At 40.5% G+C, this 13,153-nt stretch overlaps 2 protein-coding genes across 3 annotated transcripts; one reads left to right on the plus strand and one right to left on the minus strand.

The window, feature by feature from the left end:
* Positions 1-9: 9 nt before the first annotated feature.
* LOC109877166 (nuclear pore complex protein Nup85-like) lies at positions 10-6,328 on the minus strand. Its single transcript, XM_031816789.1, has 8 exons — positions 6,124-6,328; positions 5,745-5,838; positions 5,479-5,635; positions 5,223-5,293; positions 5,086-5,129; positions 4,796-4,865; positions 3,730-3,851; positions 10-126 (listed from the first exon to the last, which is right to left on the minus strand). The coding sequence occupies exons 1-8, from the start codon at positions 6,154-6,156 to the stop codon at positions 10-12; spliced, it is 708 nt and encodes a 235-aa protein (XP_031672649.1). The 5' UTR covers positions 6,157-6,328.
* A 502-nt stretch (positions 6,329-6,830) lies between these two features.
* LOC109877168 (small ubiquitin like modifier 2) lies at positions 6,831-12,538 on the plus strand. 2 transcript variants are annotated; one of them, XM_020469476.2, is made up of 4 exons: positions 6,831-7,262; positions 9,345-9,476; positions 11,545-11,616; positions 11,896-12,538. In XM_020469476.2, exons 1-4 carry the CDS (start codon positions 7,242-7,244, stop codon positions 11,956-11,958), a joined length of 288 nt encoding a protein of 95 aa, XP_020325065.1. In that variant the 5' UTR covers positions 6,831-7,241; the 3' UTR covers positions 11,959-12,538. The 2 variants fall into 2 exon arrangements, with proteins under 2 accessions (XP_020325065.1, XP_020325066.1); XM_020469477.2 differs by lacking the exon at positions 11,545-11,616 and having other exon boundaries at positions 7,133-7,262.
* The last annotated feature ends 615 nt before the right edge of the window (positions 12,539-13,153 follow it).

Consider the following 13,153-nt stretch of genomic DNA (forward strand, 5'->3'; position numbering starts at 1 on the left):
TGGGCATCTTCATGAGCAGGTTGTCCAGCGCTTGAACATGACCCTGGCTGCAGGCTGCAAAGCTGCCTGTTTCACCAGAACCTGCCTGGCCTCGTCCATCCGGCCCTGCAGCACGTAGCTGATCACCTGGAGACACAGAGGGGGGTTCAATAGGGGACAAAGAATATCTGCATACAGACTAGTGCACAAATAAACATGAATAGCAGATTACACAGACATCAAGTTAAAGGAGTTAAACGGGCAAAGAAAGTCTGCACAGATAAAATACATAGATACAACGAGTTTATTTCAACCACATTGGAAGTAATCATGGAGAACCATTTAAAAGGCAAATTCACTGGAGGTCTTGAGGATCCAGTAAATTAGTTTTGATCAAACAGGGCTCTACGCTGACAGTTAAATTTTTTTTACAAGGAGCACATGTGCTCGTAAATTGAAAAATGTAGGAGCACACAAAGAAATTAAGGAGCACAGTGAAAGTATTTGAGCAAGTGTTTTTATGATAAGAAATTAATAAAAGTTTAAGAATAAAAGTTTGTTGGAGTGTTCCATACTCAATCAATTACAATGTACTAAAGGTAGACCGATTAATCGGAATGGCTGATTAATTAGGGTTGATTTCAACTTTTCATAACAATCGGAAATCGGTATTTTTGGACACCGTTTTCTTATTTTTTTTCACCTTTATTTAATCTTTATTTAACGAGGCAAGTCAGTTAAGAACACATTCTTATTTTCAATGACGGCCTAGGAATAGTGGGTTAACTGCCTTGTTCAGGGGCAGAACGACAGATTTTCACCTTGTCAGCTCGGGGATCCAATCTTGCAACCTTACAGTTAACTAGTCCAACGCTATAACCACATGCCTCTCGTTGCACTCCACACGGAGACGGCCTGTTACGCAAATGCAGTAAACCAAGGTAAGTTGCTAGCTAGCATTAAACTTATCTTATAAAAACAATCAATCATAATCACTAGTTAACTACACATGGTTGATGATATTACTAGATATTATCTAGTGTGTCCTGCATTGCATATAATCTGACTGAGCATACAAGCATACAAGTATCTGACTGAGCGGTGGTAGGCAGAAGCAGGCGTGCGTAAACATTCATTCCAACAGCACTTTCTCGCGTTTTACAGCAGCTCTTCGTTGTGCGTCAAGCATTGCGCTGTTTATGACTTCAAGCCTATCAACTCCCGAGATGAGGCTGGAGTAACCGAAGTGAAATGGCTGGCTAGTTAGTGCGCTCTAATAGCGTTTCAAACGTCACTCGCTCTGAGCCTGTGGTTGTTTCCCCTTGCTCTGCATGGGTAACGCGGCTTCGAGGGTGGCTGTTGTCGTTGTGTTGCTGGTTTGAGCCCAGGGAGGAGTGAGTAGAGGGACGGAAGCTATACTGTTACACTGGCAATACTAAAGTTCCTATAAGAACATCCAAAAGTAAAAGGTTAATGAAATACAAATGGTATAGAGGGAAATAGTCCTATAATAACTACAACCTAAAACTTCTTAAAAGGAACCACCAGCTTTCATATGTTCTCATGTCCTGAGCAAGGAACTTAAACGTCAGATATCTCACTTTTAGTTTCTTCTCCAAAACTTAGTTTTTGCATTATTTAAACCAAATTGAACATGTTTCATTATTTATTTGAGGCAAAATTTATTTTATTGATGTATTATATTAAGTTAATATAAGTGTTCATTCAGTATTGTTGTAATTGTCATTATTACAAAAAAATGGCCGATTAATCGGTATCAGCTTTTTTGGTCATCCAATAATCGGTATCGGTGCTGAAAAATCATAATCGGTCGACCTCTACAATGTACCCTCCAATGAGTCATTTAGGCGAGACAATGTTCAGCTGCCCCTTTGAGTTCCACGACATCTCTTTGCTAGCAGTTGAGCAAGCTCAAACTAACATTGAAAAACCACATAGCATGTGAACAAAACAATGTAAATAGCCAAGAAATATGAGAAGAAATACACACTTTAGTAGACTTTCAGGTGAAATCAACCAACTTCTACGCTGTGCGCTTCTAAAAATGTATTTTTTCAGCACTTCACTCACAGTGCTGCTCGAGGTGGGAAAGCTAAACTCAGCAAAAATAATACTCTCTGTCAACTGCGTTTATTTTCAGCAAACTTAACATGTGTAAATATTTGTATGAACACAACAAGATTCAAAAACAGACAAACTGAACAAGTTCCAAAGACATGTGACTAACAGAAATGGAATAAATGTGTCCCTGAAAAAAGGGGAGGGGGGATCAAAAGTAACAGTCAGTATCTGGTGTGGCCACCAGCTGCATTAAGTACTGTAGTGCATTTCCTCCTCATGGACTGCACCAGATTTGCACGTTCTTGCTGTGAGATGATGTTACCCCACTCTTCCACCAAGACACCTGTAAGTTCCCAGACATTTCTGGGGGGAATGGCCCTAGCCCTCACCCTCTGATCCAACAGGTCTCAGGCGTGCTCAATGGGATTGAGATCCGGGCTCTTCGCTGGCCATGGCAGAACACTGACCGTCCTGTCTTGAAGGAAATCAGCCATACTGCTTGTTCTGTGCGTGGTGGCATTGTCATGCTGGAGAGTCATGTCAGGATGAGCCTGCAGGAAGGGTACCACATGAGGGAGCTGATGTCTTCCCTGTAACGCACAGCGATTCAACGATAAAGGCGAATCTGACCATCATTCCTGGTGAGACAAAACTGCGACTCGTCAGTGAAGAGCACTTTTTGCCAGTCCTGTCTGGGCCAGCGACGGTGGGTTTGTGCCCATAGGTGACATTGATGCCGGTGATGTCTGGTGAGGACCTGCATTACAACAGGCCTACAAGCCCTCAGTCCAGCCTCTTTCAGCTTACTGTGAACAGTCTGAGCACTAATGGAGGGATTGTGCATTCCTGGTGTAACTCGGGCAGTTGTTGTTGCAATCCTGTACCTGTTCCGCAGGTGTGATGTTCGGATGTACCAATCCTGTGCAGGTGTTGTTACACGTGGTCTGCCACTGCGAGGACGATCCACAGTCCATCCTGTCTCCCTGTAGCGCTGTCTTAGGCATCTCACTGTATGGACATTGCAATTTATTGCCTTGGCCACATCTGCAGTCCTCATGCCTCCTTTCAGCATGCCTAAGGCACGTTCACGCAGATGAGCAGGGACCCTGGGCATCTTTCTTTTGGTGTTTTTCAGAGTCAGTAGAAAGGCATCTTTAGTGTCCTAAGTTTTCATAACTGTGACCTTAATTGCCCTATCGTCTGTAAGCTGTTAGTGTTTTAACGAACATTCCACAGGTGCATGTTCATTAATTGTTTATGGTTCATTGAACAAGCATGGGAAACAGAGATAAACCCCTTACAATTAAGATCTGTGAAGTTATTTGGATTTTTACGAATTATCTTTGAAAGACAGGGTCCTGGAAAAAGGGACGTTTCTTTTTTTGCTGAGTTTATATGGTATTTGTAGTGCTGTGTGTGATTAGCTACCAGCTATGAAACAAAAACAGAAGGTTTACTTTGAAAATAGCTACGGCAGCATTGTGTGTTACTATGAATCACATGCTCGCTCATACATTACTTTTTCAGTTCGTACACATCTATTTTTAGGCACATTTGAGTAAAATGGTCATCTGTAGAGCCAAAAATCAGTCTGACGTATCTACGCACTGGGCCAATAGCGTTTTAAAAATGCAGAGAGAGACAGGAGAGGGGTGTATGTGTACGTACCACGTCCCAGTAGGCCTGGTGCTCTGCGGGGCTCTCACTCGCCAGCACCTCCCTGGCCTTCTCATCCACGTCAGCCTTGTGCAGCCTCACCCAGTCGAGCAGGTGGAGCACCAGGGAGCCAGCTAGAGGGTCACATACAACAAACAGGGTGCAGAAAATATTAAAGTTCTGTTCACACCATAGAGATAGATGACTCATCATGGATATAACCCCTTTTAGCGTGGACAATGAGGGCTTCCACCATTTAAGTTGTCAACTGGGTGGGGATTTATACGAGTTTGGACAGGGGTCGCGTTAGCTTTCAGAAATCAGCATTTTCAAAACTCAGACCATATTTTTTTTTGCATTTTTAACCATTTAACCTGCATTTCATATCGAAAGTCAACCGTGCTTTTTGGCTTCACTAGAGTGATCAGGGGCTTGCAACTATTGTTTCTTTACACAAAATACATTAGTGCAAAATCGTTTTCATCAGCTGACAGAGGTGCAACGCTATTTGGCAAACAGCCAGACATAATTAAATTAGCCTACAATAAAAAAGGTATTTTTGCAAAGACGATGCATGGCCATCATATTTCTAATGTTTCACATGAAGTTAATACTGCATTTTAACTTGCTACTGGAGAAAAATTTAACTGGAAGAAAGTACCGGAGAAAAGTAGCCTACGTCAGCCAGGGCACTGATGATCCAATGACAAGAGCAAATATATTTCATCCAAGTGGAGAAGTGGAACTGAAGCACAAAATTTGTAATTTTACAAATCATGATTATTTGAGCAAACCTGAAGCCTAGCAGAATTTACAATAAGAAGCATTTTAGATCTGTGTGAAAAATGCAGAATCCTACGTTAACGCGACCCCTGTGGGAGCAATCGGCCAATGAAAAATAAGAAAATGGATTACGTTAAAATGGAGAAAACCTCAATGGTGCTGCCCATGCTATCATAGACACTGTAATGGCACAGATACAAAGATGAGTCTTCTATATAGCTCTATGGTTCACACCTAGATGATGCTTGTGTGTCCAAAGCAACATCAAGGTTGACACACAAAACATAAACTCTACCTGGAGCTGCATCGATGAACAACACTTCACAAAGATTCCAGATCAGCTCTACTGCCAGCAGGATTGACACCTATCATGAAAAACAGGAGAGAAGAGTGTTGCCAAGGGAATCATTATGATACACTAAAACAGTCTGAGTTGTATAACATTACAACGGTGTTCACCTTCATCATTGATGCAAGATCATTTTCTCACGTTTGCTGATTCAATGTTATATTACTTGGGTTATGTTCCCTTGACATAGGGGTAAGTGGTTAGTCGAACTGAATAGGCACAGACAGGTACTCTACCTGATTTCCATACTGTGTAGCCAATGCTGCATCTTGTGTAGAAACTGCAAAGTGAGAGGAAATAGCATGTTACTTAAGTCTGTCTATGAACTGCATTGATAAACATATGATGGTTGAAATGTTGCCATATACTATACCTGCGACTTGCTGGAGTTCCTCCATGCATGCTCGAATCACGGACCTGTAGTTCTTGCTAATACTGACGAACCTGAATAAATAAGTGAAATTGTTAAACGAGCACACCCATTACAATGCAAAACATTTAGATTACTATGAGATTAAGTCACACACATCACCACTGTTTGGTTATATTTAGAACCGGGAGTTTTTCCTGACCTCGTGACAAAGGAATTAGTTTGAATTACAAGAGAAAGTAGTCCATCCCATCCTTACTGGGGTTTCTTGTTCTTGCTGGGCAGATCCTCTCTGATCCTCTGCAGACCAACAAAGATGTGATGGGACTCATTGAAGAGTTTACGCAAAATAGGGGAATAGATGTCCTCATCTTTCCTGACCTCATGGACAAAGGGACAACCCCCTGCAGATCCACCTGAAGAGACGCACAGGGAGAGTGGGTTAGAGAGGAGGATGCTTTGTACTTGGACATGATTTGAGTCATGACTTTACTACCAAGTTATACATTCAACTCTCCTATCTACCTGATGCTTTGTAAATGGTCTCATAAACCAGGATATCTCCAGGACCCCACACAAATCCCAAGTGTTTTTGGTTGCTGTCGAACCCAGGGATAGGCTGAAAGAGAGAAACGTCTCGTTAGTTTATTTATGTGGACATAGCTAGGTGATTAAACGTCTAGACATTATTCTGCCTTGCTGCCAGTATCTTTCAACCCACTGAAACGAGTCATCACAAATGACAAATAAACATTGTGCAGTGATGCCAGTATTATTGTGGACACTTGAGCTCAGAGACGTTTGAATGAAGTGTCAGCTAGTTAGCGAACTAACGTTAGCAAGTTGCATAGCCTGCCCTGGACACATTTTGATTCCACAACAACAGAGCACGAGCGGTACTTACAGTAGTTGTTGGCTCCACATCTACCTCCTCCATTACCACCCACTTTAATCAAATCAATAAGGTGAATCAATAAATATAACTTAATCCACGAGCGATACAAATACTGACATTTCAAATAATATAATACAGAAATTAGGCGCTTCAACCATTCAGCTGAAGGACCCCAAAGCGTGCGTATGTCTGATGTCATAGGAATTCTGTGTCGTGCCTGACTAGAAATGCAAGCTTGCACTAAAGGGGACACAATTACTCAGTTGTCAATTTGACAAGTAATGTCACCATGAGAATATATTATTCCAATGAATAAAATCAATTTATACCAATATCTACCAATTATAATGTTTTGGTACTAATTTGCTCAAAGTGGGAAGAACTAATGGCCACCAGATGCAAACAGTTATTTATTTACCCTAATGTGCAGATTTTAGTCATAATTAATTGTCGAATGAAATGCTCCTCATAACATTTAGGCTATTTTCAATGGCATAATAGGGAAATATGGCATTTTTACAATGTTGCACCATTCTGGACCTTATTAACATCCATCTAATACTGTGTGGGCAACATTAGTTTCTTGCTGGATCATGTCTATTTTGGTACAAGTACTGTACAACCAAATATTTCATTGTTCCATCGGTGGTACAACTGCATAATTTGTTGGCTGAATGTTATGGTCTATAAAAACAAGATGGCTACTGAGGATCAGTCCTCTCTTCCATGACAAAATTCCAGAATGGTTTAAATTCCCAAACATTGACCTTTCAGTACACTTTCTTAAATAACCTGATTTTTATTGCGCAAATGTACAGCAATGGCACGGTTAACATCAAAGCATTAGGACGTTTTCGGTGAATATTTTCATAAAACAAAACAAAAGGGAACGTGTTATAAATGCGCGTGCACGTGTTACAGAAACGCGCATTACGACATTCCCGCCCTCTGCCAGCGCTCAACATCTTACCCTGTGACCAAGGTTGGCCAATGAATGTGAAGTACAGGGCACGAGCATGTGTTTGTGATCGCGCACGTAGGGCCGGTATTTTAATCGGGAGCGGGTACGTGCGCGTACACGTCTATTTCGTTGTGTGGCGGCGTAGAGAAGCGCAAATAGAGTAACCATGGCTGACGAGAAACCCAAGGTGAGTTGCTTGAAAATATGCTTACATCTCATCACATTTTTTTTTACATACATAACTCAAATAGAACTAAGGAAAAATGTACATGTAATATTTCCTTACTTGAGATCTTAGTAGACTCAAGTTTTGAAAATGCAAGTACTCCATTGGAGACACCGGAAGACCTGTGCACGCGCCTGCATGGGCGCGTGGCTTGCTGCTTGAATCGTAGCCAACTAGCGTTTGCTAGCTGAACATGACAGTAAGCAATGCATGCACTCTCTTCAGTTCTTAATCTTTTGTATTTGCAAATGTAATCTGACAAACTCTGTTCAGATCCAAGTGGTTGTATCAGTCATCACTTTGTCAATTTCTTCAGTTACAAACTTGTTACATTCATTCATGGCTACAGCAAGGGTCCCTCTCATCTGCTTATGGAGCCAGCTATCACAGCATGTTACAAATGAGTGAAATGGTGTGACTGAGACAGTGTTAAAAACCATGTTTTACTCCTATGTGTTTTCATGTGTAAAAGTATGATCAATATTTTGAAATGCATCAATCGTGTGTTTTGACCAATGATCAGATGTTTGACATATACATGTTTAATATGTGTCCTCATTTGGATGAATTCCAGAATGTGTAAAGCACCTATCCTGTAGTCAGCATGATAAATTCCACTCTGTAGACTAAACATTGTCCAAAAACACTTCTTGTCTCATTACATTGCCACAGCGCCATGACTTTTAGAACAAGTAAATAATAGTCAAGACAGATTAACTTGCATGTCACTGCTGAACTATCCAAGGCCCTTGTAAGTGTTCTATAAAACTTTAAATATTTGGTCTATTTTCACTGTTCAGAAACTGCTTATATTCAGACAGTACACTGCTGACAAAAACTCTGTGTAAATGTTTCTGCTGGCCTAAAATCAATGATGGTCATATCAAGGTTGCTATTAGCCTGGGACCTGACTGATAATTTGCTTTGCATCAACTGTATCAGCCAAGCAACATTTGTATCTGATCGTCCCAGGCAAGGTTAACATTAGCTGCTTTTATCAACGCTAGTATTCACACACTAGTATTCACACACTAGCTTTACTAGGAATTACCTTGCAAAAAAATGGAATAGTCTGCAAGAATACAGAAGTTAAATTAAATTTCAACTTACTCTGTTGATTGTCTGTAGGGCTGGTCTTTATGCAGAGGGGACATTGAGGAAAAAACATCTAATAGAACATTCAGAATTTCCAAACGTGGATCTATTGTAGACCCAATTACTCTCCCCTTACCTCGTGTCAAAATAAAAGTCCTGCACGTCCCCATACCAGCACAAAAGATAGCAAGAACATTTATTTTGACATGAGGTAAGCAGAGAGGAGCTGACCTCGCTGAGGAACTGCATGGGTCGACAACAGATCCACGTTTGGAAAGTGTTTCATTATACGTTCCATTAGATGTTTGTTTTTTCTCAAATTCACCCCCAACATAAGGTCGAAGCCTACAGACAATCGGCAGAGTAAGATGAAAGTTAATTTTATTTTGGCGGACTATTCTGTTTTTTGCAAGCTAATTCCCATCAACCCTAGTGTGTAAATACAAGCGTTTCTAAAAGCAGCTAGGTTACCTTAGATTGTATTCAGTGTTTGTCTATATGAGCCATGTTTAAAGCTGCAATATGTCACTTTTTGGGTGACCTGACAAAATTCACATAGAAATGTGAGTTATAGATATGTCATTCTCATTGAAAGCAAGTCTAAGAAGTGTTAAATCTGTTATATGTGTGCTATTTCTATGCTTCCCATTCTTCAGTTTAGTTTTTAGTCTTTTACTTTTGTACACCAGCTTCAAACAACTGAAAATACTATATTTTTGGTTATGGAAAAGATATTTCACAGCGGTTTAAATGGTACAATAATTCTCTACACTATTCTTGCTTTTGTTGTCACTTAAACTGAAATTAGGTGGACTATTCGACTTTTAACAGACTGGATTATTTGTCACATGTAATAGTGGGTATCATGGTAATTCTAGACATTACATTTATACAGTATCTGTGTTTCATCTCACTGAATACACCCCCAATGTTTGTTGTGTCCATCAGGAGGGAGTGAAAACAGAAAACAACGACCACATAAACCTGAAGGTGGCGGGACAGGATGGGTCGGTGGTGCAGTTCAAGATCAAGAGACACACGCCGCTCAGCAAACTCATGAAGGCGTACTGTGAGAGACAGGTGAGTCTGACATGGCAACCATGATGATGCCACTGAGTGCACAACATCAGCAGCGGTATCAGAGGGCAAGGTTGAGCTACTACCATATTGGTTATACCTATCAAGTCCTTTTGAATCTGCATAATGTGCCGAGGGGGTAGAGGTGGTTTCTGGACAGAGGCCAAGCCATAAGCAACTAGCAGCACCTCTACCCTATACATAGGGCCAGGGCCAGTATTCATAAAGTGTCTCAGAGTGGGAGTGCTGATCAAGGATCAGGTCCCGCACTGTCCATGTCATTTATTCATTGTGATCTAAACGGGCCAAGTCAAAACTGGTCCTATGTCATCATTCTCCTCCAGAGAGGAAGAGGAATGATTAATATTCCTGCACAATGTCTATTTAGAATTTATTATCGCACACTGTATTGCACAATTCCCTGGCACATTTGTAAATATCCTACTTCAATTCGTTTGAGTGCCTCCTTGTATCTTAGTAACATTTTAATCCTCGTTTTTATTTATTGAGTTTTCTTTTTAGTAGTCTTTTATTTACTTAATTACTTTCCTATTGTCGAGAGGTGAACCTGTAATTAAGCATGTATTTGCACTGTGTACTCCACGTATGTCATGTGTACAGGTATATGACTAATAAACTTGAACTCTGAGATGCTTTATGACTATGGGCCCACAAACTTTTCCCTAATGACCTGACCTGAGAAAAGTCCTGACCCTAACTATGGGAATACAGGGGTTGATGAAAGATGACAGCTCATATTATCCATTGAGGACAAGGAAACTCATTGAAGAGAGAACACAATACATGGACCATTTTATACACTTGTATCTCTTTGATCTGTTCACTGTCAGATGTAGTCTACATTGTCTGTGACAGGAGGCGAGTGCAATGGGCTGTGTTGTCTTCATCATATTATCATCTTCCTTTTCATCGTCCTCATTATTCCAGTGTCCAGCTCTATGTGTGGTTAAGACCGTTGGGCCAGTAACTGGAAGGTCGCTGGTTCGAATCCCTGAGCTGAATAGGTGAAATATATTTTTGGTGTCTTTGAGCAAGGCTCTTAACCCTAATTGCTCCTGTAAGTCGCTCTGGATAAAAGCGTCTGCTAAATGACTAAAATGTAATTTAGTAATGACTCTGTACTGTCCACTCTTCTGATTTTAGTTCTTGAAAGACTTTTTATTTGGTCAAATACCCTTTATTTTAATATGCACCAAATGTACTTGTCATATTCAATGCAATGTGCATTAGTAAGGCTTAAGCTTAACTTGCCTATCTCTCTGGCTGTAGGCTGATTAGTAAATACTAAGCCTTACTGCTGGATCATTATGGCCAATCTGATCTGTGCTATTTATGAGCTTACAGGCTAATTGAGGGGATTTACACTGCATTACCTAATAAGTACTTTTAAAATAGGGTTCTTGGCTTTGGATTCTCCCAACATATCAAAGGTATTTTTATTCTCTTCCCTTGTGTACTTGGAGCTGTTCTGTTCTACATGTCTTTTTGAATGATTGTGTTCATGCTGCTTGCACTGGCAAGTACAGAGATGTAGAGATGGAGGCAGAGATGTAGCAACTGAGCCTTTGCTCTCTAGTGCTAGGCCTGTCTTATCCAGGCTTGCCCAGGCCTAATCTCAATGCAGTGTGTGCTTGTGTGCGTGCCCACCCATAATGGATCTTGTGTGTCTCTTTAGACCAGTGAAGTCATGGAAGTAGGCCAGGCTCTACAGGCTTTGTTGAGTAGAAGCCACTTCCCTCCCTATCCTGTTGTTTCTCCCTTTATCTGATAAAAATGATGTCGGCCAACGTGGATATGGAGTGGCAATATAGTAACGCCCTTCCCTATCTCCTTATCCCTTCCTTTCTGCAGTGTTTTCATTCACAAAGTAGAGAAGCGACAGGAGTTTTTAAAGGAATGGCTAACCTTGCTTCCTCAGTGCCATACACTATTAATGGATTGCTTGGCAAGGGTTGGGAAAACGTTGTTTTCTTTGGACATTTTACTTGGAGAGATTGTTTTGTGCCAGACAGTTTAATGGAATTTAGTATCTGTGTGTCTGTGTCTGTAGGGGTTGACAATTAGGCAAATCCGGTTCCGGTTCGATGGACAGCCTATAAACGAGACAGACACACCTGCACAGGTAATCCTGGAGTCTCATGGGAGGAACTGATTTGTTACATCAATTCACTCTATTTCGCTTGAACAACACCATTCCAGCAATAATTAGAAGTTCCTCCCTGTTTTGAGAATACCATTGAACATTTGTGCATGTCAAAAGAATGTTAAATGCAAAATGTCTTCTAACGAAAGTTTTCCATTCACGGCTAATTTATGTACATTTTTGTCATGAATGCCATGTCATCTAATGAAATCGGGTTTTATATCAAATTGACTTAATTTTCTTCCTTTTTCCTGACAGTTGGAAATGGAGGATGAAGATACGATTGACGTTTTCCAGCAACAGACAGGAGGCCTCTACTAGCATGTCAAGTACTCCCCCACATCTTCCTCCACCCCCCAGACGGCTGCTTTGCAGCTTGTCCCATTTTCCACCACAGAACCAATACCATGCGGAAGACGTCCTGCTCACAGTTATACATAACTGTTGATGTATAGTGTTTTCATTCTTGCCTTTGTTTCCTTCCTGTTTTGTACATAAACAACCTCCTCTAAAACAACTCAGATTTGAGTAACATTCATACAAGGTGTGCTGCGAATAAATGCAACAAGATTCAGCTCTTAAAAAGTCCATTGTTTTGGTGACTTGTTGGTTCACTTATTCAGAGATCAAGAAAAGCTATTTTTCACCCGTTCACTGTTTGAGAATAAGACTGGTTTGTTATTCAACTTCATTTTCTGTTGTCGGTTTCAGAAAATTGGTTTTATATCTTTTTTATATAGTAGTGGTTGTGTAGAATGAAACATGTCTTGAACATAGTTTGACTAGGCCATGCTTGTAATAAGGAAACCCTGAAGAGATGTTTTAGTCCAGGTAAACATCTGTATTGTCTCATAAATGTCTTGTTAAAATAAAGTTATTCTCTCTTTTTAACCAAACTCAATTTATTTTGTCTCTGTTTCGTGGGTGACTGGGTCATTAAAACTGGTGAAAATATTTGTAATCATTAATTTTAAGAGTGCGTCCTTGTGCGTACAACAGCTCATGCTCACCAATCCCCCTTTTCAGTATGAAAACATAATTATGGAGATTTTATCAGCAAAAAACCACCACAGTGATTGAACTGTAAAGCTTGATGATCTCCACTGACTGTATAAAATACAACGTAGCAAGGTTGGCACTGTCAGTGTAAAGAGTCACTCAAAATGGGGAAAGAGGATGTTAGGACAGTGGGACTATTGTATGAAGACAAGCCAAACAAGTATAGTAACTCTTGAGTAACATTGTGTCCATACTCATCATCATCGGATAACATATTGATACTGTAAAGATACTGACAGCATTTTTATCTAAATCAAGAACTAATATAAGATACAGAATGGGAATGAAACTGGTAGTAAATAGCACTTAATATGATTTAAGGTGACTTTTTGAGACAATTGCTTCGCACAGGAGGGAGAATGTTGCCTTTCAAAGAAAAACGATTGACGTCGACTGGTGGTATGTGCCACCAACCAGAAAGAGGGTCGGTAAGGGTCCGTCCAACCAGAGCGAGTGG

Source organism: Oncorhynchus kisutch, unplaced genomic scaffold (genome assembly GCF_002021735.2).
Source record: "Oncorhynchus kisutch isolate 150728-3 unplaced genomic scaffold, Okis_V2 scaffold868, whole genome shotgun sequence".
In the NCBI taxonomy this organism is placed as follows: Eukaryota; Metazoa; Chordata; class Actinopteri; order Salmoniformes; family Salmonidae; genus Oncorhynchus; species Oncorhynchus kisutch.